The sequence below is a fragment of the Trachurus japonicus genome, chromosome 16, assembly GCF_045865225.1.
Source record: "Trachurus japonicus isolate A0001 chromosome 16, Traja_1.0".
Lineage (NCBI taxonomy): Eukaryota > Metazoa > Chordata > Actinopteri > Carangiformes > Carangidae > Trachurus > Trachurus japonicus.
This window is the reverse complement of record NC_140922.1, coordinates 17,426,168-17,453,631: the sequence shown is the minus strand read 5'-3', so window position 1 is coordinate 17,453,631 and position 27,464 is coordinate 17,426,168. Positions and strand designations below refer to the sequence as shown.

The window sequence follows — 27,464 nt, the reverse complement described above, 5'->3', positions numbered from 1 at the left end:
ACTGTGTGACATGTACAGGTTGTAAAATCATATCATCAATGTTGCAGGTTTTGCTCCAATTAGTGGGATGTGCAGCAAATACCGGAGTTGTACCATTAATGAAGACACAGGCCTGGGTCTGGCGTTCACCATCGCTCATGAATCAGGACACAAGTAAGGGTTTCCTTCATCAAGGCCTCATGATATCAAACAAATGTTCATAATGTTCACGTCATACCAGCACATTTTCACCTGTGTTGCTGTCTACGTTGTTTATACATATCAACTTATGTGTGGACAACAAGCAAAGATTTGCAGGCTGGTTATAAAGTTGAATCCTTCATGTACTATCCACACAGTGTTGTGGTTTTTGCTCATTCCACAAACATATTAACATGGTTCAATCTGTTTTCTTATGTTAAATGAAATAAAGTGATGCTGTGCCATTAACATGGAGAATTGTCACCATTACATCTTTTACTCCTTTTTCTAATCCCCCCAGTTTTGGAATGGTCCACGATGGTGAGGGTAACGTTTGTAAGAAGTCTGAGGGCAACATCATGTCGCCCACATTAGCCGGTCACAATGGCATCTTCTCCTGGTCCGCCTGCAGCCGCCAATACCTCAGCCGCTTCCTCAAGTAAGCAGCCATATTTCAGCATGACTGCTACGGCTTTATTGTGGTGAAACAATGCTAGGAGAATTGATTTAAGAAGCACTTATGGTTAACAGTGACTTTTATGGGTAACATTGCTGGAAGAATCTTATTAAGTTTTCGAAACATAAGCTGCATCACATCCATATGGCATGTTGATGAGTAATGAGTAAATCCTCTGTCCAGCTCCTTATGCACCAAATAATACATAAAGCACTTGTATCAGTTTGTAAAAGAGTTTGTTTGTTTTTTAAAGTCCCCATGGTAACAATCACTTTTAAAATGCATGGTGTTTATATTATTTAACATGTGTTACTGATAGTTTATATTATTTAACACGTGTTACTGATAGATGGACATGCATTGCTAGGGAAAAAAAGTGTGAAAAGTGAAAAAAACAACTGCACTTTATGTTATAATGACAATGGGACTTGCTTTATTTTATAAGTCAAAACTGGCCTGCAGAATGTGTGTGTGTGAGAGGTTGAAATATAGCAACTTAGCATAGCAACTAAGTTAAGTGATATGTGATGCCGCTATACTCCTGCAAGTGTTACTTTACAGACTGCATATGTCATTGTGTGACAAGGTACATGTGGGTTAAAGTGTGTATGGGAGAAAGTTTAGTGTGTGTGTTCATGCAATAAGTACATTTTCATGCATGCAGCCTGCTCACCCAAGTGAAAAACAAGCATCACGGACATAGCGTCCATGTGTCTGGCTGTGCTTCTGTGTGTCTTTGCGTGTGTGTTTGTGTGCATGTACTTGAAACCAGATAGCGCAGAGCCAGTGCCCTCCACTAAATTTACCAGTGTGTTAACTGAACTGTCAGGTCTCCCCTCTCAGTGTGGTGGAGACAGACAGTGTATTTCCTCGCTGAGTTATTAGAGCCGGAGTGACCTCACTCTTGTTAGACCTGTCAGCCTTATATTAAACTCCCATCACCCCGTGAGGCCACGTGGAGGGGATCTCTGCACCACCACTGGACCAACCAAGGGTCGTCTTCCTGTAGAATAGCTTACTGTAATGATAAAAATGCTGAAATGCTGTACGTTTTCCTAATTGCAATCAACAGAATGTTATCATTTCTATAAACGTTTTTGGCTAAACTGAGTCAACTGACTCCTAAATGTCCGTACGTTCATCTGCTGCGGAGAAGAGCGTTGTGTCAGCCAACAGAGCTCAACATCACACTCACTCTAAATCTGCCTCTCCTCAGTCAGCTATGACAGGGAGGTCTGTATGTGCCAACACTGTATGTATAGTAAAATACTCTATCTGAGCTCTTTGTCAGTCCTAAAATGGATTGACAACTTTAATGACCACTTTGCGTTGTTTTTGAGAGAGAGACATCAAAAAATCTGTGATACATTAAAGTTACAAAATTCTCTTGTGGTCCCATTGTTTCTGTGCCAGAGGACACAGTCTGGCCCACTAGACACCTAATGATAACCATCTCTGTGTCTCTTAAAGACGGCATGAAATGAAATATGCCCTTTCCCAGCTTTAATCCAGTATTCAAATGTTCATATATAAATCAATCATATCTGTTTATATTTGCCCAAGTCATGTCAGAAAGTTATTATCTGAGCAGATTTTACACCAATATCAATGTACTTTCTCTTCCTGTAAAACGATTTCCGGCATTTGATGACTCATCCTGCACTAGTGGGCGTTCCTAATTTTGCATCCAATTAAAATTGTTTCTTGAATTTCTCGTCCCTCCTCTGAAATATAAATCCTGCCAGTCACCGTCCTCGGAGCTGTAACGAACTAGTTCCGCCTACACACTGTTACCTTTGGTTGTTGCTTCATCTCCGCCCTTCTCATCACCAAGGTCTGCAGGTGTATCTGTAGGAGAAGAAGGAGAGAAGTCCTCCACAGGAGTAGACAATCCCACAGTTGGTGCTTAATTTAAATTCAAAGCAATTGGCTAACAATCAATGCCCATGACATGTCCCTCCCTAGCTTAATTGTTTTTATCAACAGGTAATTATGCGAAAGTGCATAGTGTTTTTCAGGTCGTCTTTAAAAACTGCTTGTCTCGTCACATTTTGAGAAATATATGCCATCTGGCTGAGAGTTAGATGGAGAGAACTGACAACACTCTCAATGATAAGTATCAAGTTCCAAGTCCAAGATACGCTCCACTACATGATACCTCACAAAAAACAGTAAATTATCATTTTTGCACGTCAGTTTTCACTTCAGTCATTGAGCTTTAGAAGTGCTCAGAGTCGATATAGTTACCTTGGGAGTTGGGACTGAGTCAGGTTCCTCGTTTGCTAAAGTAAGCTAAACTCATTCTTGATCCAGCTTCCTGTTCACTGTAGCTTTGAGAGTTGTATCAATATTTTCTTGTCTGACTTTCAGCAAGTGACTGTATTTGCCAAAGTTGTTGAAAAGTCCCAGATTGTTTTGTGTGTATTGGAAGTGCCAGAAGTGTGGATACAAATCAAAGATGACTTTCACACAGTAGTAGTCTTTAAAGTGACATGCTGCCTGTGACCACTGCTCCTCATGCCAGCCCTGTAATTGCCTTGTGTCATCAAGGTTTATCGACCATGGGGGAATTAAATGCACAGCAGTTTTTATGTCCGGGAGAGATGAGTCAGGAGATCTGCAGGGAATCCTAGAAAAGAATGGGTGCTTTTCAGATCCCTTTTTTCTTATCTCTGGCTGGTGATAATCTTGTGGTGTATCGTGCTTACAGTTTGAAAAAACAACAACATTATTTTTAGGGCTTTTTCGGTATCGTTGGGGAAATATCCAGAGATTTTGCAAATTACCTACGTTGGCCTTGTAATTTAATGTTTGAGTGTGAGCCTGCGTGCATACATACATGCTTGCCCACAAGCTGTACTGGTTCACCTGCTGATGTGAGGACACAGTAAATGTAATTCATTTCCCAGAAACATTATTATGTAGAATATCAGAAAAATTGCACTTGCAGAACAACCATTGTTCTATGTGGACACATAGGACCCATAAACCAATGGAAGATCTCACGCACACACAGACACACACACACACATACTCTGCTAAAGCAATCAGGACCACTCACTAGCACATTGAATCATTCCAACATATTTTGCCTTTTCATGCTCTTTCCACCATATTTTTGTATTATATTCCCCTGCCTGCAGTGTTTAAGCTGTAAAACATCTCTGTGTAGTAACCAGTGATATCAGTTAACATTGGAAACCCCCCGCTGGTGTTAGGATATGAGTGATATGGGCAAGGATTTTTTTTTTTTATGTCTGTCATAATTGAGTGTCTGATGCATTAAAACCATTACTCTGAGGGTTTGAGTTTGGCAGCGTGTTATGTCTCCATGGCAACACTTTAGGGTACTCTCCAAAGTGGGAAACAATGGAATATCATGGGCCGATGCTCTTTGGTGTGGGTTTTCTCTGAGCACAGCGGGAAGCATGTCTGCATGCATGGTGTATACCACCAGATTTGTTTTAATATTAATAATAATTATTATAATTAAACTCCTTTTCTGACCTTTTCACCACTACTTCGCTCTTTCTGTTGCCATCCTCATTCACACTTTTGCCCACTCCTTAATTCTTCCTCATGTTGGGTTCTGTTTTTTTTAATCTCCCCCCTCTTCTCCTCTAGTTCTGCCCAGGCTCTGTGCCTATCAGATGAACCCAGAGCAGTCAAGGAGTATCCATACCCTGAGAAGCTGCCTGGCGAGCTGTACGATGCAGACACACAGTGCAAATGGCAGTTTGGGGAGAAGGCCAAACTCTGTACCCTCGATTTTAAGAAGGTAAAATTGATTTATGCCAACCCATGCTGATGGAGAAATGAGTTAAAAATACAGTACCATGATTCTCTCAGGGTTTTTTTTTTTCTCAACACAATCAATGGAACTTGAGTGTATAATTAGTTTTTAAAAAATCTGATGGCAATTGGCTCCTAGTAAAAACAGAGAGAAATTGAGAAAGGGATGGGGAGAATGAGGTAGAGGAAAAAAATAAGAATGTAGGAAAGAGGAAGGAAAAGAGAAACTGCTCAGGGTTGCATGCCCTCATGTGCACGCACACATACACACACACGGATGCACACAAAACAAACTGTGAGAGTTATAATGCTGCTCATGAAATACTCACAGGGATGGATGACTAAATATACACTGGAGAGATGCCAATGGGAATCTCTCCTTGCTGCACTCTCATTGTCTCTCATTCCTGCTGATGTTGCTGTTTAAGAAACACCACCCAAGTCTAGATCGGACTCTGCTTCATTGTTTTAAGTTACTGATGGTGGACTAGAGATCCTTGTGGAGTCATTTGATATTTATACATAAGGATACAGATGTGAATATTGATATTTCTGACTTGGAATGATGACATTCTGGCTTTCATACGTATGAAAAACATACTGTTAAATGTATTTAATTCCACTAACAGTGGTCAAATTTCACAGTCAGGGTTAGTGGATGTCTTTAGGCCTAAACTCTGAAGAGCTTCACAGACTCAATTCACCATATAGCAAATAATATGTGACAATTTTATTCAGATAACCGATTAATATAAACACAATTTGCTGTGCTAGTCAACAGGTTCTCTGTCTGTGTTGTATGTTCTCAAATATACTTTCATTTCATCAGTTTATAAGTAATAAGTTGGGGTATGAAAGCATCACTACCAAACATTCGCATCTAGTTTCCAGTTGAGAAAGAGGGTATATAGTGTTAACAGAGATTATCAACTGGATTTGAACCCATGATATTAGCACACGCTATCCTCCTTTACCGAGCTGCCTGAACACTGAAACATTCATGCATTGTTTCAGCTTGTCTCGGTTCATGCACCTGGTAGCAGCAAGGTGCGCAGGACCAAAAAATCCCCAAGCAGCCCTCACGCTCACTGTCTTTCCAGACACTTGTTACTCATAAAAAACACTCAAGTATCAGCCTCTGTGGTGCAGTTCATTGTGTAATGAAATCATATTTCATGAAACTTTTTGGCAGGCGTTGTCAAGATAAAGTACCACTGGAGTAGCCAAAAGATACTCTCCATGGTGTTTGTGGTCAGATAGAGCTGGGTTACCCTAGCAAAAAGCAAAATAATATGTACGTACGGGTGTTTTTCTCTCTTTCTCTCTTTAGCTCAGTCTCTGTCTCACTCTGTCCATCACCTCTCCCTGTCTCTCCCTGTCTACTCCTTCCACTGTCGCTCGCTCTCCTCCATTTTTACTGCAGCAAAAGGCCTGAGTAAGCAAAACAGCCGGACCAATAGGCCACGGGATGAAATCCATGGCGGCTCTTGGCAGCTACAGGCCGAGGCCGAGGTGCCTGTCTGCATCTGCACTGAGTTGTCAAAATCTGATATAGTCATTCAGATAGTAATAGAACTGATGTTAAAATGTAGCAGGCCATGTTTCTCAGGCAATGAGAGCAGGGAAACCACCCGGTATTCCCATCTGAAACTTTGAGACTACTACTGAGAAACACAGTCATGACATCATGTAAGCTTGGTAGGACAGTTTTTTTCCCTGTTGCTGCATGGGACAATTTCTTTGTCTTAATATAAATACTCATTCCAGCTTTTTTAATTTAATTTTATTACTTTGTTATTCTGCAACAGAAACAATGGATGCACTTGTTTTTGTCTCACTGATGCAATGCATTGTCTGTAGAACAATGTCTTGGACCAAATGTTGTGTATTTTCTTCTTTCTATCTTTTCTAAAATGTTGTTATCCTAGCTACTGAAGCAAAAATATTTTGGAGATACAGGGTTGCTGCCCACTGATAGCTTGCCAGAGGATCATTATTCAGACGATCCCTAGTCCCCAACTTTCCATCAACATGTTTTAATAGCTCTCGAGAGGCAAAATAACAATGTTATCATAATTTATTGATCTTCCCATTGCTAGCTTTGTTTACAGATGTTTGGAGAAGGATACTCATCATCCCACTTCTGAAATTTGGAGCAAGAAAACATGTTAGCAGCGCCATGTGACTTATCCCCTCTCTCATCTCGTTCCAGGATATCTGCAAGGCTCTGTGGTGCCACCGTGTTGGGAGGAAGTGTGAGACCAAATTCATGCCAGCTGCAGAGGGCTCTGCCTGTGGCCCTGATATGGTGACTTAACACGTGTTTCTTCTTTGTGTTTTTGCCTGCGTGTGTGCCTGTGTGTATGTGTGCTTCTGTGTGTACAGTTTAAATGATGGTGGGGGAAACACTCACAAGATTTGTGACCTCAAAACATGGCACACATGACTAGTATAAGAATCCATTCGCTTCTATCAGACTTTCTTTATCAATCCAAGTGATAATACCAACAGTGTTTCCAACAGCTGGCCGGTGCATGCAGCCAGGTACTTTTTTTGTCTGTCATTTATCTTTTTCTTTCTTAAATTCACCTCCCATTCAGCAGGTAGAGTTACCCTTTGATCACGCCATCCCTAAGAAAATCTTTGTTCCACTTTGGCCGCAGGAGGCAAAATGATCTTGCATTTGACACACCCTGTAAACCTTGCCTTGTTTTGTCAAATGAGGACAAACAGGGTGTTTCTCTTTGATTTTACTGTAGCTGATACACGCTCCATGGCAACGTCTAATCAAAATAGATAATTTGGTGTGAAAATCTCCTCCAAGAAAAACACAAATCAGACAAGGACAGTTTTGAGTTTTCCCTATTTGGTATTAACAGACTGAGCAGTACAAGACCAGTGGATTTTGAATAACTTACTCCACTTACTCCACTTTCTTTCAGTGCTGCTCAGTGATATCAACTGTGTGACATTAAGTGTAAAAGGGGGTAGAGCTTGTAAAGGGAGTTTCACACAGACACACACATGCATTCCTCTTCCAGGGATTTGCTGAGTAAGTGGCACAAAGCGTGATAGTATTTTATAAGGTGAACAGGCTAAATTGATGGAAATACTATTATGAGAGTAACATTTATTGAGTGTCTTAGTGTTATAAAGTGCTGATACGTCCACTCAGTTTAGCCATTTCAGGACAAAAGGCCTTGAACTGTGTTACACTGCACGTCTTTTAATAGCGCAGTTTTACACACCAATGTCATTGTGTCCCAGCAGCCAGCACTGACTAATAAATGCACTTGTAAGTTAGGTTAAGAGTTTGAATCGGATTTACTGTGTTTTTGATTTGAGTTCATTTGAGTGCAGCATCAATAAAATCTCTCCTCTTGATAGAGGTACAACAGTCTTCCGCCATTATTTTACCTCAGGGAGCAGCTGCAATTGGTTTGTTGCTGACGTGGCAAAAATATGCCATTGGGGTTGGAGCCAAAAAGCAATCTGTGCTCTTTATTTATTCTTTGTTTTTTTTTCCGTCTTTCAAGATGATTCTCCCCCAAGGCTCGCTCTCTCTCTTACCCTCTCTCCCCTGACAGCCCCTTGTCGACTTTTGCTTCTCAATATATTGAACTTGATGGTTTAATCCCGCCCTCTCTCTCTCCACGGGACAATTAACTGAACACAAACAATGACAGGCTCACTTAGGAATCTGTGGCACTCAGCCGCAGGGGGAAAACTGAGGGGAAATCAGCTGTTCTACCTCGTAGTCAAGGACCATGAGATTAGTTGGAGGGGTGTGTGTGTGTATGTGTGTGCAAGTGTATGTGTCTGTGGTATCGTGTGCAGGCACGAACACACAGTGAGATCAAGAACAGCTGAGCATATGCCCGCTATCAATACTCATGTGTGTGTGGGTGTGTGAGTAGGTTACTGAGATCACTCCAAGGCGAGCAGTTGAGTATATTGTGACTGATGTCATCTTGACATGGACAAATCCAGTTCAGTGTTGTGCCAGGAAACAGCTTGTGACATAATGTTGCTTTAAGAGAGTTTAGATCTTGCAAAGTATTCTCACGTTACATTAAGGGACTTTTAGAGCAGCACTGCTCATTTTGTGACACGTGATTAGCTGTTGTTGGTCCATGAATCAGCCATTTTGAAGCACATACAGTAAATAACTTGAGTCAGTGGTATGAGACATGTCCTTCAGCTCCTCCATCATTTCATCTACATCATCTGTTTAGACAATTCTAGTCACATAACCTTCCATATAATTTGAGATTTCTCCTCTGCCTGGCCTGGTTATCTCATGGAACGCACTTGGTTGTGTTCATGGGTGGAACGTCGCTTGGTCAGGCTGGTCCTGGTCCCCTGCGTATTCTCCCAGTAGAAGTTTGCAGCAACCAGATTATGCACCCATAACATAGGGAAAATGTAGGAGAAAAAAACGTATTTACAAAATCTGCTTGACCTGGTTCACTTCTTTCAAAAAATAAAGTAGAAACCAGATATAAAAACTAATAAACAATTCACAAAAAGTCTGATACCACACCCCTATAGTTGATTTGCAGTTAAATTATCTCAGTCCCTTGGCAGATGTTTATTCTTTTGTTTCGAAAACTAAAATTGTTGCAATTTGCTTGTTGCAAAACTGTGTTTTTCAGCAGTGAAGACTGAAGAAACATTACAGTGTTGATTTGTGCATTGTTGCCAAGAGTGTGTTTCAACCTGTTTCATGTTTTTGTAGTTTTTTTTGTTTTGTTTTGTTTTTTTACTTTTACTGCTTTTAAAAAGAATGACAATTGAAATGAGGTGAAAAGTGAAAGACAACATAGGGCAACACAAAATGCAAATATGACACTGTATTATTTTAGGAGAATATCCTTGTCAGGTATGAGACAGTTTTTTCCACTTTGCAGTTGTGTTTGACTTACCTCTGTTAATTCTAGCTGATGACAGCTCAAGCTAGGGACGGTCCAAAGACTCAGTTTCACTGAGAGATTATGAGCATATAACCACAACTGGACCACAACCTTTTTGACAGCCGTTAATCCTGGAAGCTGCTTCTTACAGGCCTCATGGTTTGACAGGCAGTCGTCATACAGAAGATAAAGGGCAGGGAAAGTCTGCGTGTTGTAGAAAATGTGAAACATTTTGCTCTTTGTTTGTGTATGCCTCCCTTCTCCTGCCTGCCTCTATCTCACCCATAATTCCTCTCTCTGTCTTCAGTGGTGTCGTAGAGGCCAGTGTGTGAAACAGGGCGACGAGGGCCCGAGGCCTCAGCATGGCCAGTGGTCCGAGTGGTCGTCCTGGTCTGCCTGCTCTCGAAGCTGTGAGAGTGGAGTCACCTATCGGGAGAGGCAGTGCAACAACCCCAGGTACAGAAACACTGAATAAACAGGCCCTAACAACAAATGGGCACAACGGTTTATTTTAGCTAAAGTGACAATAGTGCAAAATGTAAACATCAGCAATGAAAAGAAGGTTAACATTCTGCTTTCTTGAGAATATAAATACCATTGTCGTGTCTGTATGTGTTTAGTATGGAAAGGGAGGCAGGAGGCATGCTCAGGCAATGCATTTGTCAGGCAGCCACCACAACACACTTGACCTTTGTGTAGTGCGCGTGCAAAAGCCAAGGGCAGCCGCTGCTCAGTACTCACAACAGTCATCATGGATCAACCTCCTGAATCTCCTGAGGAGCCTGAGGAAGAATCATCACAGCCAAACTTAAGCACTTATTGTTTACAAAACCAAAACTGGCATTCATTTCACTTTTGCATTTATAGTGGGGATTTTTTTGGGAACAAAACTCTCATGTGACTTTTTTTTATGAGTTTATATCAGTTTTGTACCACATCATTTGTCAATTAGTGAGGTAATTGGTACCTTACAACGATAGTTTTCAAAGTAGCTTCCCTCCAATGACTTTTTCTTAGCACAATAACGTCTCATAATTTTGTAGGTTGTTAGCTAAGAAATAGTTCTGTCCAATTCCAATTCATTTATTCCATTATATTTGTATCTTTTAACTTGTGGTAAAATATTTCTAGCCCTGTGACAAATGTTGGTTTTTCTTGGTAAATGTAAGCAGACAGTTATACACTAAATATGTGTGCAAAGGTAAATATGCGTACACAAGAGGATTAATGGAGAGACACTTTGGTACAGGGACAGTCTGTGCCTGTTTGTGATTACTCAACTCAAGGCCACCAGTATATTAAGACACGTGATTAAAATAGTGAAGACCCCTCACATGGGTCTGTCGCTTCCTCACTTATCTGCTCACTTAGCTCCTTACTCATCAGTCACTCAGGATTATTTGCACTGCCCGTCAGTCGGGGGGCCCTGTCCTAAATGCCGGGGCCTCCTCTTTATCATGTCATGCCAAGATTCTGACAAGTGGTGGGCTAAATTAAACAGAGAGTGATGTGGAGAAAGACTAAAGGATGGGGGGAGGAATGATGGTGGTGGAGGGAAAGGAAGAGACGGAAAGAGAGGCAGAGGAGAGAGAGGAATGGGGGATGGAGAGGGGGTAGAAGAGAGGACAGAGTAGGGATGTTTTTTTAAAGCGGAAGATGAAATGTAAAGATACAGAGGGGGAGGATGTGAGAGGGAGAAAGAGATAAGTGACAATGTGATTGGAGAGCTTACAGAGAGTGTAATTGTCCCATTGAAGGGATTCAAAGCAACATAGCCTGGAGTTATACACCTGTGACAGGAGAAGCCTTCAAAAAGAGACACCCACACATGGGGATGGCGTATACTCACATCCATCAGCCAGCTCACTCTGAAGTCAGACTATTACAAATACAGGAATTTGACACTTAATATTGAAATGAATAAGAACAAATAATACATGTGCTCCTCTCTGCAGGCCTGCATACGGAGGGAAGTTCTGTGAGGGCTCCTCCAGGTCCTACAAGCTTTGTAACACTGAAGATTGTCCCCCCAACACCATCGACTACAGAGCACAACAGTGTGCTGAATTCAACAGCAAACAGTTCAGAGGATGGTACTACACCTGGAGACCATATACGAGAGTGGATGGTGAGATAATCTTTTAATTCTTTTCACAACTATTTGAAATGACAAAAAGTGTAACTCAACATGTCATGGTACTAAAGCATTTTCTTGTTGCCTCTGGCCCCTGTGGTTCTTTTCTTTTTCTTCCAGATCAAGATGTATGCAAGCTGTACTGCTTTGCTGAAGGTTATGATTTCTTCTTTGCCTTGGCCAGCAAAGTTAAGGATGGGACGCTTTGCTCTCAGGACAGCTCCAACGTCTGTATTGATGGACTGTGTGAGGTAATACTTCAAAACAGACAAGCAGTGAGACTGTAACATGGTTGTTTTGAAGAATGAGGAAGCGTGCAGAGTTAGCGTTTTTTTGTTTTTTTTTAAAGATGATATCATATGTGGGATCTCTAAGGTTGAGCTATAAATTTTGCGGAGGGGTTTAGCAGAGGAGAACATCAATAGACACCCTTGTGCTATTTCACAAGTACTTCAGATGTAATGAAAAAGAAAAGGCTGACCTGTCATCGCATAAGAGATGAGTGATGGTAGCTTTCAGCTGTTGTAATTTATGACATTGTATGATGTAAAGTTGCATTTTATGTTCAAAATGTACTTTTTTGTCAAAAGCAATGATGTTTTTCTCCCACAGAGAGTGGGCTGTGACCGTGTGCTGGGCTCCACAGCTGTGCCTGACGGTTGTGGGGTGTGTAAAGGAGACAACTCCACCTGCAAGATCTACAAAGGACAGTACACCAAGCAGCATTATACTAACCGTATGTAGTAATCAATTCAACTGATTATTGGCTATGGCCATACCAGATACTGAAACTTTTTTTTTTCTGTATCTTTTCTCATTTCACAAGACTGCTCTCTTTGATTTCTTGTCACAGTTCATGTTATTGAAATGTAATTTTTGTGTGCATGTGTGTATTTTACATCTTTTCCGTGATTGTTTGAAATATTGTCTTGTCTTTCTCAGAGTATTATGGGGTGGTAACCATCCCAGCAGGGGCTCGAAGTATCCGTGTGATGGAGTTGAATACATCGAGCACTTACCTGGCTGTCAGAGACGCCCAGAGACGCTACTACCTGAACGGACACTGGACGGTTGACTGGCCAGGCCGACACCCCATCGCCGGAGCCATTTTTGAATACAAGAGACCCTATAACAGACCAGAGAGCCTATTATCAACTGGCCCCACCAATGAGACCCTGGTCATAGAGGTGAGGGATCAGTGGACACAAACATTATTTATTCAACCAATGCTTTATCACTGTAGAGGACCTCCACCCTTCTTTTGATTTTTGACTTTCTTTGTGACATCATTGTTATGAGCCTGCCTCCCTTCCTGCAAGTTTAACATCTCTTGTGCACTATTTCATCTCATCATTCATATCATATTCTTTGTCCTGTAGATACTATTGCAGGGCTGGAACCCAGGAGTACGTTGGGAATATACTCTGAAGAAATCTGATGAGAAGAAGAATCACATCAAACACAATTACACATGGGCCATCATACGCTCCCAGTGCTCAGCAACTTGTGCTGGAGGTATGTCCAAACATGACTGCCAAACAGTATTTTTCAGTAGCATTATCATATTACACTGCACATTAGATCATAATATGCTTTTTTTCCAAACTACAGTGATAGACATATTCAAAGTGAAATATAGTGATTTTTTATCTTCCCTCTCATAGCAGACTTTAGGCAACTCTGCTCACTATTTTTTGTGTTTTTTTGAGCCAAGTGCAGGTCTATTGCATTGATGAAAAAGGACAAATCGCCTCTTTTCAAGTGATCTGGGTCAACCCACAGATTAAGAGGGCAGTTTGTAGATCAATGGAGGAACATCCAGGGCCCAGTCTGAGCTCTCTGATCTATAATAAGGCTTTTAGCTGCAGGTTAAATGGAGAGAGAAGAGTCTTCCCATCATTAGTGAGGGGACATTAGGAGCTCTTGTTTTGGACTGGTGGGACCTCTTCTTGTTCTACTGGAGACCTGCTATTACACACACACACACACACACACACACACACACACACACACATGCAACGACACAGGTAGGCTAAAAGCAAGCATGCACACACATGCACAGCTTTGACCAGTGGCCTAGTATTACACTAGCACACACACACACACACACAAACACATGCCAATACTGCTGTAATGACATGAGCCGTCCCTGGCATGGTGATTTGTGGGCAGAGGTCAGGAGATAAAGGTGTGTGTGTGTGTGTGTGTGTGTGTGTGTGTGTGTGTGTGTGTGTGTGTGTGTGTGTGTGTGTGTGTGTGTGTGTGTGTGTGTGTGTGTGTGTGTGTGTGTGTGTGTGTGTGTGTGTGTGTGTGTGTGTGTGTGTGAGTGAGCTCGGGTGTGTTTACCCATACACACCTACCTTTGTGAGTTTGTATGTGTGTTTGTGTGTGCACTTGCTTGGCTTCATGAGTGTGAACAAAGCCCCCAGTGTAGAGTTCCTGTCAATTGACCCTGCAGGTCAAAGTTCCCCACCCTGGTCTGTTGTGGTCCTCCCTAACCACCTCCACCTCTTTGTGCCCTGATTGTAGGTCGTGATGGGTTGGGGGTCGTTTGCTTTATTAAAGAGTGTGACTGACTAACTGAGCTGTAAGAGCTGAGATGTGCAGATTGACCTTGCCTTAAGCCAAATTCCAACAGGGAGATCTGTGAACCTGGGATTCAAGTTTCAAAGAAATCAATAAACACAGTCAGACCTGTCTTGGTGCTTCACAAATTCAGTAACACAAAAGTCACAGAATTTCATTAGTAAGTAAATGATGAACTAAAGAAATTAAATGTTTTCATTCCTTCCAGAAACATAATTAAATATTCATTTTGAACATGTGCAAAATTATACAATAAAAGAAGAGGTTTTTTTGCAGGTATGTCTTGACAAATAAGAATGAACATTCAAGATCAGTAAACCTACGAAGGAGTATTTGGGCCAGCCAAAAAAAAAAAAAAAACAGCCAAAAAAAAAAAAAAATCCAGCGCAAGGGAAAAAAGTAAGCAAAAAAATAATAATCCGGCACAAGAAAAGAAAAAAGTCAAGTAAAAAAAAAAAAAAAAAATCCGGCACAAGAAAAAAAAAAGCCAGGCAAAAAAAAAAAATGCAGAGGCTTGACCACGTACCACAACAAAGCGACAAGCGACTGTCGGCTCAATGACAGCAGCAGAGTGACAGACAGGCTGCCAAACTCTGCAGCGCCATAAAAGTGAACAATAAAGCCGATTAACTTTGACTCAATGCCGGAGTATGACAATGAAAACAAGAAAACTTAAAGCAGAAGTAAGTGGTCCGGTCGTTTTCGCTAATGCTGCGTTCCAGGCAGGCTTTTGAAATCGTAAATTACAGCTTCAAGTCACAACTTACGACTTTGTAGCGTTTCAGGCAACCCACTCGTGTTTTTCCGACCTGTTTTACCGGTGAAAGTCACTATAACGGCCACTCGTAACTTCCAACCGGTGAACTCGTACCAGATCGAACTGGTACGACTTCACGGTCGGAAAAATACGAGTTTCCTTGAACGCACCATAACAGTCCTCGTCCCTACGTCACCACATTCACGGCGTCCCTTGGCTGCACACACAGCCCTGCATGCCGTTCTCTCTCCTCATTGGATAAAAACTGTAGGATACGATAAATGTTTTCTCCTCAGCTCAGAGCAGAGCAGAGGGACTGAGAGACCCGTGTTTCAGTCCAAACACTCTATGTAAGTGATTGCTGTCGGAAGATATAACTATTTAAGACTTATATTAACACAAATATATCACTTACTTCTGCTTTAAGCGGTAGGCCTACTTCAGAATCGGCACACGAATCACTTCCGTGTCCAACCCCTGCTGCTAACGTACAGCAATCAGCAATGCATGTTCTTCATTGCTGCCCCCCATATCTATGGCTGCCCCCCCCCCTCAAAAAAAACAAACACACACACACAATCATTTATAAGTTACATAGAGACGTTATATGAGCTAACGTTGAGCGTGACTAAACGTGACTGGAGACACCTCCGTGACTAGACCACCGCGATCTAGGTCTCTGCCTCCTCCTGTAGTATTTACAAATACAAATACTATACAGGATAGGCCTATCTCCTCTCCTCCTCTCCTGTAGTATTTGTAGTATTTACAAATATTACATTATTATAGTATTTGTAGTATTTACAAATATTACATTATTATAGTATTTGTAGTATTTACAAATACTACTACAAGAGCCTGTCTGTCACTCTGCTGCTGTCATGGAGCAGTCAGTCGCTTGTCGCTTTGTTGTGGTACGTGGTCAAGCCTGCAGTTTTTTGTTTTTGTTTTGCCTGGCTTTTTTTTTTTTGGCTGTTTTTTTTTTTTTTTGGCTGTTTTTTTTTTTTTTGGCTGGCCCTAATACTCCTTCGTAGTAAACTGATGTTTTTTTTTCTTCTTCTTTTTTTATTTTACCATCTTTTCCAATGATATCTCATATCATCATAACTATTTAATCCAGCTCAGTAAATAATATGAGCTTGTAGTTTTGTTTTACTGCTGATATTTTATTGTAGCAAACTGGCAGTTAGGAATAAACTGTAACTCAAAATGAAAATTATATTCTCCTTTTATGATTATTTGTCTGAATTATTTATATGTATCCCTCACAGGCCAGATGAATACCAAGTCTGCATGTTACAAAGACTTGAGAGTGCAGGTGAACACGTCCTACTGCAATCCCAGATCGAGACCAGCTACTGGACTGATGCCGTGCAACACCCAACCATGTCCTTCCAGGTCAGACCCAGTGCTCTTTTATGTCATTGTTGTGTGTGCTATGATAGTAGTAATGTTCGGTAGTTGTATGCAATCACTGTCATTTCATTTTATCATAGATTCATAATTCATAATTAGTGGCTTGAAAACTTTATGAATGACCCCATAAATATATCTACACTCTATTTTTAACTGGCTCTGACTCTGGACATCATTAAAAACCATTTGAAGTGTGCAGACATTTCCTCATATTTTCCTGATACATACCTTTGGATGGAAAAAAGACTGAATATTTGGTCCTTTGTAGACTTCTCAACCTCAGGATATGTCAGTTATTCAGTTCTTCAATCGACTTTCCCCTGGAAGGGCCATAAAGCGTCCTGTAGGCTATGTGACAGCCAGAAACATTGTTGGCTGTCACAGCTCAACATTCTGTACATGCATGTTCATGTCAGGAACTTGAGGAGACAGATGGTTTAGGGGCCATCAGCCAGATAGGTTGATGTAGTTGCACAAGCTCATCAGGTACGCTCACTGTTTTGTCTTATAATATTCTTGTCCCTTTCTGTTTTGTTTTGTTTTGTTTTGTTTTGTTTTGTTTTGTGTCTACCCACCTTCTGTCCCTTTCACCTTCCTTTACCCTCCCTCCGCTTGTCATGTGTTCTTGGTCTACAACACCTACACATCTGCTCTGCACGCAGTGTCGAAAAGAGCTGTTTAATGGTTGAGTCACCTCTTCCAAACTTCCCACACTATCTCCTCATAATAAAGTGAATGAAGGGTGTCAGGCAGCACTGACTTTATTCTCCACCCTTTCCCGGCCCAGTAAAGCACCTGTTCCACCATGACGGCATTTTCCTCTCTTGTAATGAAAAATAACTTTTGGCCAAAACATGCGTGAGAGACACGGGGAAGACAGGGGAAGTTCCACTGGATATTCTGTTCGCGCCTTCATCCAGCTCAGAATGATACCTCACCAAATGTCAGAAACAGTTAGCTTCTGTGTTTATTTAATACAGCAGGCCAAGGCCTTGTAAATCTTTTCACATGTATCATCACTGTGGGACCCCAGCGCACAGCAAAATGTTAGTTCCCTGGCTCTATCAAAACCCACTAAGGACCTTTTAGTTTAAGATGTGTGGTTAAAGAAGCGCTGCTGTGTACAAAATGCACTGCAAGTTTATTTGGTGAGACATGTTGGTCCACTTCCAAACTCTGGTGATTATCAGAAAATATCGTCCCGCATGGGTGCACCAGAAACAAGCTCAAGAATAATTTACAGTTGGGAAACAAAGTAGGAAACGTCATACGTAGGTTGAGGTTCCCTTCCAGGATGCTGTGGCACAAGAGGGCTTTTCTCAGTGATGTATAATGCCACTGCTGTCACTAAGAGTGGCGCTAACACATTTTGCATGATGAATGACAATACTTGACAGAGCGAGAGTGGGAGCAGGGCCCGCTAATGATTCTGCGGTTTCAGGGTGTGGTTCCATGGGATTTTGGCTCGGCTCACTCGGTTCGGTCACTGTCTATACCCCTGACACAAAGGGCCAGGGCAGAGGATCAAAGATCAGTCAACGTGGTCCTATGCTGCGGACATCATAGGGAGTGGTGCACCAACTGACAGTCAGGACATGTATGAACACACTACATAGAGACACACACAGGGGAATGTCCCTCCCTTGTCTGTGCTGCTCTGGACATTGTCATGAAGGGTAAAATGCTGGCCAGAAAGCAAATCAGTGAAAGGCGCTCCTGGGACAACATTTGTTTTAATGAGGGGGTAACTTGAGATTTAGCTGATGATAAGGTTGAAAATGGGGGTTTTATCAAGCCAGATGTGCATGTGCAGGGCATGGAACGATATTTACACAACAGTACAAAAGAGATCAATTGTTGGTTGACTGGTTGAAGCATATTATACAGAATGTGTAATAGGTTGTATCGCATTTTCAGCTGATTATTAGCCACAGAATACCCATTATATCAGCACAGTGGCTGATGCTGTGTGTCATCCCTACAACAGCTGTTGCTGCTAAGGTATTACTTCCCCTGAGTGCATTTTCTGCAAGTGCACTTGGAGTAATAATTTCCAAGACATCACGCGAACAGGATCTCTTGGGCCTACATACCTCGTACAAAAGAAGGAGGTCGCCAGTATACTGGGTTACCTCTCTTATGGCCACCGATTGCAACAGACAAGCTAAGCCTGATAGAGAGGCCTTCCCAACAGTTTCTTATTGTCCAAAATTCCTGTGGAATACACTGATAGGAAAAAACTAACCCCTGCCCTCCTTTAGTTACTGTCGCTACGCCTATCAAGCTTTCTGGCTCAGCCCGTTTGCAGTTCACAACGATAACTTTGGCAGATTTGCTACTCGAAATTCTTTGTAATTTCGAAACAATGGGATCTTGATTTCAGACAGAGGTGAACATGAAAAGTGTGTAACACTTGACTTTTGCTGACTTTTATTAACGTTTCGGTCTGACGCATTTAAAAGCAAGAAAAAGACTGTAAAATGCTGCATGCATCGTGTTGTCCAAATGATTATGAGGCTAAAGCTGATTGCACCAGCCAAAAACCCTGTATTCTCATTAGCTGATAATCAATGTAGAAAACATACTATTTTTGACAATGAGTTTGGCCGATGTTGCAGGAGTATGTCTCCATGTCTAATAAAGAGCAGGCCAGCATGGGTTGCACCAGTTTACGTTTTTGCTTTGGAAAGACAAGAAAAAGACGTCTGAAATCTTTACAGCTCCGTGCAGCTTCATCGTGTGAAGAAATCTTAAGTTTATATTTACAGGCCTGTTGTGGCTAGTTACAGTTGCTAAGCTATAAATGGACAATCAACATTCAAGAAAGTGGTGTAGCCAACACTCAATTATCTCACACTTTGTTTGAAATAATAAAATTAATTACCCCTGTTAATTGTTTATCACTTCCTCTGTGCTATTGTGTTTCACTGGCTGCAGATGTTTAGACACAAAGCAGTGTCAAAACATCACGAAAATGACTCAACACCAAACGGCATCCACTCAAAACTACCTTGACCATTCACTTTTTCCTAGTGATTATGGACAACCACTAACCAAATAGGGGGAATTCTCAACACGCAAAAACACACACCTCACAAATCTTTGAAAGTGAATTTAGAGGACAAACGTGCAGTAGGTGTACAACTGGGAGCCTCAGCACGGATAAAACACCTTCTTTACAGAGAATAGCAGATGCCTGTCTCTCAAGGAATAACAAGAGCATTTATCTGGGGGCGTTTGACAGCTGCTGTTGAAGCGTCAATTCCTCTGTGAGTCTATTCTGAGTATTCCCATGTATACTATTAGTAATGGTCTGAAATATCAGCCAAGGTTTTTGCAGAAGAAGTGGACACTGATGACAAGTTGTGTCTTGATTTTTGAGTAGAGGAGGGTTTGGCTGAGACACTGACCTCATCTCAGTCAGTGCCGCATGTGTTGGGAGTCAAAATGTGACTTTGTCCCTCGCGTTTTGTTATATTGTGGCCAAGCCAAGCCACTTAAAATGCTTTAAGAACTCTTGTTATCCGATATTAGAAGGCCATGCCAGAGACAGGCACAATAACGCTTTGTTTCATCTTTGTTCCTGGAAATTAGTGCCGTGAATTTTGGCCACTTTCTGCAGAATGAGGATGTTTGCTAAACTATTGAAATGTAATATAGTGTGACGGTTGTTTGTAATGTGAGGGAATAAAATAAATAGAGAGGAACAGGAGAGGGATACAGACAGTCAGAAAGGAAAAGCAAAGATCCTTCAACAGTGGTTAGCTGAGGTGTCAGAAAAATTAGATTCTGTGGTTTAGTTACTGTACTGCTGTGTTTGCAACCTAGTTTTGTCTTTGCATGGATGCATATGTAAGAATACATAATGCAACATCTACAGCATACATGTAGTGGGCAATAGTAGAATGATTGGGCATCAGCTGCTCTGCACAAACACACACACACACACACACACACACACACACACAGAAGAAGACATGGCAAAGCAGGAGAGGAACAGTGGGTGGCGTCTAGTTAGTCCGAAGCTTCCTCCCACCCAAATTTTCTCACCCTCTCATCAAAACAGCTTCACAGTAAGTGTCTATACTGCACCCCACCCTGAAATCAATGCAGTCAAAGGTCTAAGATCACAAGGAACTATTAGCTCTCATGCAGAAAGTGGAGTCATATTCAACCTCCTTATCCTTTTTTTTTTCTTAATGTTTTCCTTTGGTGTCTCCCCTCTTGCATAATGAAGTCATCCCCCTGTTAAGCTCCGTTCCACAATCCCACCACCTGCTGAAAAAACCTGCTGCAGCAATAAGATTTTCTCAGAGATCCAGTATTTACAGGGCACCAATATTATGTAATCAGCTCTGAAATCATGGAATCCCAGTTAGGTTACCATTTATCTCATGTTTTATAGTAACCAACAGCTGTTCAAAAGGGGATTTTTCCTCTGCATAGAATTGTCAGTGCACGAATATTTCCCTCCTGCTCCGTCTCCATTTTGGAACAGGTATCCTAGGAAAAATCTACATGACGACCACAGAGTTGTCTCATATTCACTGACATAAAGTAGTGATCGTGCTGACAGAAAAATATATATATAAATTTGTGAGAACAGGCTGCCATGCCCTCCGGAGCTTTGTTGGGTCAGACATTTAAAATAATAATGGCATGTTTGTGGTTCATTGTGTCATCCTGTGTAGTAATTTGTTGTGTGTTATGCAGTCATTTCCGCTTTGTTTTCACTGTCACATTCGAGAAAATCTGGTACTGTGAGCACAGCATACCACTGCCAGCATTACAGATGACTGCTCCCACCCTGGCTAATAATGTCTGCACACTTCTGAGGCAACTTTGGATAAAGGATCCACAAAATGTTATGCTAGAATGGCTACTGCTGTACTCCGCCTAAAGACTACATACAGACCTGTACTCCGGGAATTCCCGTTTTAGTTACTTATGTAGAATTAAAGCTCATTAAAGAAAAAGGTTTGAATATTAGGAAGCTTTGTCGCTGACTTAAGATGACACAAGTGCTGTTAAATATGTCGTAAGTTACAGAATGGTAACCAAAACAGTCTCTTGATAAGAACCAGATTACTTGTTGTTTCTGAAGATTTCAGCCACATCTTGTGGCCTTCCTCTGCAGATGGAGTTACTCAGTCGTCATGGATATGGCTTAGTTGTTAAAACAAAGTGTCATATTAACATTATGTGGTAAGACTTAACAAAAATAACAGAAAGGTTTGGGGAAAACAATGTAAAATGTGCTGCAAAATTGTGGTAAGTGTATTTATTCATAGATTTACATGTTTTGTGAATGGGTATTTTCACAGCAGAGATCCTGAACTGTCAGACGAACAGACTTAATTGCTCTTGTGTATTGCATTAATTTCCAGAATGGAGTCATTGCTTATGTTATTAGTTCCAACTGTGCTCTACTGCTGTGGTAAATCACAAGTCTGCTGAAATGGCCTGTTAATCCGATTCATTTGGAACATTGAAGAAACAAGAGCACTCTGATTCTTGCAAGGTTAGCAGGATTTTTTTTTTCAGAAATCGAAACGACAGTATTTGGGGGATAAGAGAAAAACTAGTGAAGCTCATGAAGCAAACACATTAAATCCAAAATATGAAGAAGCGAATCTTGCTCTGGAGTTCACTGTCAAATAAACTTGGTTGTAAAAATGTTTGGCAGTTTGGGAAGAGGTTGACTTGCATTTCACTCACTCAACAGAAACTAATGAGAAACATGCATGAAAAGAAACATGTTGTTGAATTCAAAGAAAATTTGGTCTTAGGCTAGTTGCTAGTTTCCCATGTATTTATGTCGCTTAATATGCAATCAATTAACTCATTAAGGGGGAGCATGAAATGCACAGGGCCTCCAAATGGGTCATGGCAGAAAAAGTCTGGGAACCAGTGGGTTACAGTGAGTGAAAATAAAAAGCATTATGACTTCCTGTAAGAGTTAATTACAGCACTGGTAAAAAATTGAAAATGAGTATTTCATTATAGAAATGTCCTATAGAGCTTCAAAAACCCATTTAATGCACTTTGGAAATGTCAGTTTTACACTGAAACAAGGCTTCCTGAATGGTCTCAGCTATGTTTGTCATGTATACCTTCTAGAAATCAGATAACACAAATGGACATATTAATGTATTTGTACATGTATGTGCACCAAATTCATGTACTGTATTATGTTTCGATGCCACGCTTACAGTGGAAAATTGAATTACGGTCCTATTGGTAAATGGATCCTGGTGGAGAAAGCAAAGTAAACATTTCAGGAGAGAAGAAGTCTTATAGGAGAACATCAGGAAACTCTTGCTCACTGTGGGTATAGTATGCCAACAAACCAAACAATTCAAGCTTTATCTAGACATTTAGAGTGTGTGTGTGATCACACTGTCATTATCTGGTAGCCAAAGACAGTGACTCTTTCATTTCCACAGATTTCAGCCAGCACTTAACTGCTTCCTCATCTCTCAGGATACTGTAGATACAACAGATGCTTCTTTTTCCCAAGGGGGAAGACCACTTTCTTTCCCCTTGGTCCTTCTGTCTTGCCCCTTGTGTGAAAGCCATAAGGTCAGTGTCTGTCTGTCTGTCTGTCTCACTGTCCGTCTCGGTTTCTCTCCCTGTCTCTCCCTCGCACACAGAGGCATAGGTGAAATCTCTGAGGTCAGTCTGTGCGACCTTTCCGTCCCTACATACACACACACTGTTTAGAGGAACAGCAGGCTGGGTTTGCCAGACAGACCTCCACTGCAGTGTCCATTACCTGGGTGGCTTCAGGCTCGGCTGTAAACACAACCCTAATGGCCTGGACGCTTTGATGTGACGTCTTTTTTTCTCTGACCTGCCCAACCCTGTCCTGCCACCACACATACACACACACACACACACACACACACACACACACACTCTTATACTACCAAGCGGCCAGCCAAGGATAGCTGTCATTCAATCTAAGTTATGCTCTGGTTGCAGCACTTCCAATCTCTCAGCAGGGATTTGTGGGGCTGTGGCTTTATGACAAACATACGCACCGTCTGTCTGACTGTCTGTATCTTTTAAAAGTCATTTATAAATATGTTCAAATTCACATTCTCCCTCTCTCACACACGCCAACACAGCGGCTCCCCTGCTCTGTCGGGCTCATCACAGATGCTAACATACTTCTCTGATATTTTTCTCCACTTTGCTTTCTTTTCTCTGCCCCCACCCCTCTCTCTCTCTCTCTCTCTCTCTCTCTCACTACTACTACTAACAAAGTCGCACACACTACCCCTATCAGCATTTATTCACTAATGTATTTGTGTGTTTACACTGAGTAGAGGAAGCAGTGATAATAGTGGCTGTAAAGTAATCTCACAACTGTTTACACTCATCTCTTGGGCCTATCTCCTTCATTATCTGCAGCTGGTGTTGTTTAAGCGTGCCTGTGTGTGCCTGTGCCTGTGCCTGTGTGTGTGTGTGTGTGTGTGTGAGCATTGGACAGATCAGGTATTGGCAAAAGCTACTCACTATTTATATGTTACGTATTCGGTAATGTGCAACAAATTCTGAGATTTTGAGTTCTGAATTTATTAAGCTGGCGAATGCATTACTTTGATTTATTGCTTGGTTATGACATTATCTTTCAGTAAATTACAACTCCTTTCAAATAATATTTGCCAGTCAGTCAAATAATGTAATGTTATTAAATTATTTAAGAATTTATGGCATAAAGTTCTTAAAGCGGTTAGCAGAGCCTTTTATCATCATTACAGCAATTATATTGTGTCAATTAATTCTTAATGGGTTCAAGATCCATCAGCCTTACCAACCACATAAATGATCAGACTACAAATTCAAATGCAAACATTAAAAGCAGCGGAGTTCTCATGTTACACAAGAAAACTATATAACATTAGGTAATCAGTCTATTTCCGATTGATTAGAATCTAAACATCGAGGCTGCATTTCCATGCTTTTACACTCTGATTACAGCTATTTGCAACAGTGCGTTGAATTTCATATGAAAGGTTAATTTCTTCCTACTTCATTAGAGTACAGTTTCATAGCTTAAACAACCAGAACTGGTTTCTGTTGCACCTTTGTAAATACCTGGCATATTATAGAAGCTTTTTGTTGGCCTAAACTAAAACATATTGTTTTATTGTGTGTACATATGTTTCCTTTTTTCTCCAAGCATCTGGATGAGTTTTTCATTGCATAGCTGACTTATAGTGAGTAGGTTTTCCTTTGTGCATAAACTGTGAGATGAGACAAAACATGCATTCTGGGCTATACTGGTTTGCTGTGGTCATTAGTCCATCTCTGCAGGTCATACTATTCTGAGGGCCTGCACTTATTTCATTTTGCTGTGTCTGCACCCAGCGAGTTGGACTGAGCAGGCATTACATCATGGAAAAAGGTTTCCGATGCCCGCTCTCATTTAGAGCATGATATCATTCTGTCTCGCAGTGCGGACGTACACTAATATAAGCAGAGAAACACCCACACGCTGACATATACACGTGAAAGTACAAACACACGCAGCCATAAACACTGGTCAGAGGTTATTTAATGCCCCATGTGAGCATCTAGACAGCGTCGTTCAGACCACAGAGGCTATCTGACACTCTGTCCACAGGATACCTGATGCCGTGTGCTTCTGTCCAAAGGGTATGATGCTTACTCATCCTCCAACAACACGCACTGGTCGCAGCCCACGGCAAAGATCACAAGGTGGTCTATAATTTGATATGGCATCAATCATTATATTATCCCAATGACCATTCCTATGAGGTCACGGAGGTGACAAATCCGTGGTACAAGGAAATGCCTTTCAGTTTTTATCAAAGCTCTAAGGTGTCACTTTTAATTGGCTACTACATTACAGCCTTTTTGCCCACTGTGGCTCAGATGACTTTATTTTATTTTCTGTGCAAAAACTGATATCCGAGATGTAACTAAGTGGTGTAAGAGAGCCAGAATAAAACTTTGTAAAGTGTGCCAGTATGATATCATACTGTGGCAAGTTGTTAAATGTTCTTACATAATAAATCCATGATATCAGCTAACCACAAGCTTGTTTGTCACATCATAGAAATCCTGTTCATTTTTAGTGATGAAATATTTTTGGTGATGCTCAAAGAAACACATTCAAATATACTATATATAGAATACAAAATGCATGATGCAGTGTAAGCGTAATATTTCCAAATATGTCTCAGCTAAAATGTGTTGTGATTTGAGTTAATAGGCTGTTTGCTTGATGTCTACATATTTAATGACTCCATGAAGGTTTACCTCCTATTTCCTTGCCAAATGCTAACAAATATCATGTCACCATGTCAAATGTGTTTCATGTATGTGTTGATCACTAAGTAAACAGCTGAATAGAAATGTTCATCTTTACATTCATCTCAGCCTCCCTCAAATAATCCTTTGATGATACTCAAGTGTGTATCTCCCCGCTGACAAGCCATGACATATGTGAGACCAGATGTAATTTCTCCGTCCATATTTATTTGGATTCGATAGTGCATTCATAGAGCTATACACTTCTCATCCTCCTTATACAACATTCCAAGCAAGTGATGCACCAAATTACTGCAAATAAAGTTTAGACTGTTAATATACACAAGGCTGTGCGCTGACAGCCACATTTTCGACGTCGTTTGGGGTAGATCTTTGGAGGCTGGGGGGGTAAAGTTAGGGAGAGGATGACAGAGTGTGTGATGAGGGATTGAGCTGCCTGCACCTTCAGTTTGGGGTCACTTGGGATGGATGCAGTGAAGCTTTGAGGAGGAGAAAGGAACCTCGGGGATTAGACGACATAGAAGACATAAGATTCTAGGGTGCTGTGATGGAAAAACATCACAGCCGTAACATAAACTCTACTGTCCTAAACTGAGCACATTGGGGTCAGAGGATTATGCGTCTTTGATGCGTCAATGTGGGGTGCTTAGTAAACACTGTATCTTGAAACTGCCAAGTTTTCATAGCTGCAGTATATTTGTTAGAACACAGAACAAATGGAGGTAATTATGAAAAAAAAAAATGCGATGATGTTTGGTTTTAACCGTGATAAGGAGACTAACTTTAGGTAAGATGGGGCGGGGGGATAAATTGTGCAGTAGGGTTTAAATTACAACCTGGTGTTTTGGCTGTTCTGACTTGCTCTGAAGCCAGTCAACCATGAACAAATGTCTGAACTCTCAAGTAAGCAACACTCCACTACGTCTGATGTCAGTGATATATAAAGACATAATAAGATATATGAGGGTGTTTAAAATCATTTGACTAAGTCTATAGCTATAATAAGCTACAGTATTGTCAGACAGACGGTGTGTTTTAGGATTTACAGTGATTTCTATTCATATAACATCTGAAGGAGAATTAGCTGTGGAGTACCGCAGCCTCACTGCAGAACAGAGGGGTGGCTTAATTATAGTGTCATTGGCAAATTCCCGCAGGCCTGTCTGAGTAAGTGATTGTGGAGCTGTGCATGTTGACTCAGCGGGCTTGTGTTGTGTTGTCCCAGCTGGTCTGTAGGAGAGTGGGGGGTATGCGGCCGGAGCTGTGGAGGAGGAGAGCAGACGCGGCAGGTCCAGTGCGTCCAGAGAACCAGCCAGGCCAACGTAGACGCCCTGGCTGACTCTCGCTGTGCCCAGCCCACCCCGGCCAGGAAGCAAGCCTGCAATACTCAAAGCTGCCCCCCAGTGTGGACCACTGGGGCATGGTCACAGGTGAGTATATGTGAAAGTAATCTGCACCAGACATTCAAGAATAGGATTTTTCACATGTGTTTATTACACTGATGAATGAATGTCTCACTGCTATAGTAGTACAAAATAAAATGCAACCCCAAAACTTAATCCACAGGAGGAAAAAGAGTTGGAAGCTGCACACCTACTCTACACACCGTGTTGCTAAGCCTTGATGGCTTCACCACATTTTATGACAGTGATCTCAGTGGCTTTAAACTATGAATGTGCCCACTGAAACCTCTCATGTTCTCGGCCTCAGTTCCTATACATAATGTGCAGCGACACATTTCACTGTTAAATTCCCATTTAACCCCAAAAGTTCCCAACTACCTGCCACAGGTGGTGTCCAGTTTGCTTCCTCTGCGGCACAGGGCAGTGCGTCACAGCCCCCTGTTTCTTGGATGAAGTGAAACACTTTCAGAAGTTTGATTTAGGCTGTCGTGAGATTTGTGCACGGGATCAGAATGAACATTGG

At 41.4% G+C, this 27,464-nt stretch overlaps 1 protein-coding gene across 2 annotated transcripts in view; it reads left to right on the top strand.

Moving 5' to 3' along the window:
• adamts16 (ADAM metallopeptidase with thrombospondin type 1 motif, 16) overlaps positions 1 to 27,464 on the top strand; it is a 54,441-nt gene that overhangs the window by 23,677 nt on the left and 3,300 nt on the right. For both annotated transcript variants that reach the window (XM_085802286.1, XM_085802285.1), the window contains 12 exons: positions 48 to 153; positions 482 to 619; positions 4,262 to 4,415; positions 6,642 to 6,737; positions 9,650 to 9,798; positions 11,298 to 11,470; positions 11,597 to 11,727; positions 12,089 to 12,212; positions 12,419 to 12,663; positions 12,856 to 12,991; positions 16,091 to 16,217; positions 26,764 to 26,968. In XM_085802286.1, coding sequence (XP_085658412.1) covers positions 48 to 153; positions 482 to 619; positions 4,262 to 4,415; positions 6,642 to 6,737; positions 9,650 to 9,798; positions 11,298 to 11,470; positions 11,597 to 11,727; positions 12,089 to 12,212; positions 12,419 to 12,663; positions 12,856 to 12,991; positions 16,091 to 16,217; positions 26,764 to 26,968 — 1,784 coding nt within the window. The remainder of the gene's footprint in view (positions 1 to 47; positions 154 to 481; positions 620 to 4,261; positions 4,416 to 6,641; positions 6,738 to 9,649; positions 9,799 to 11,297; positions 11,471 to 11,596; positions 11,728 to 12,088; positions 12,213 to 12,418; positions 12,664 to 12,855; positions 12,992 to 16,090; positions 16,218 to 26,763; positions 26,969 to 27,464) is intronic.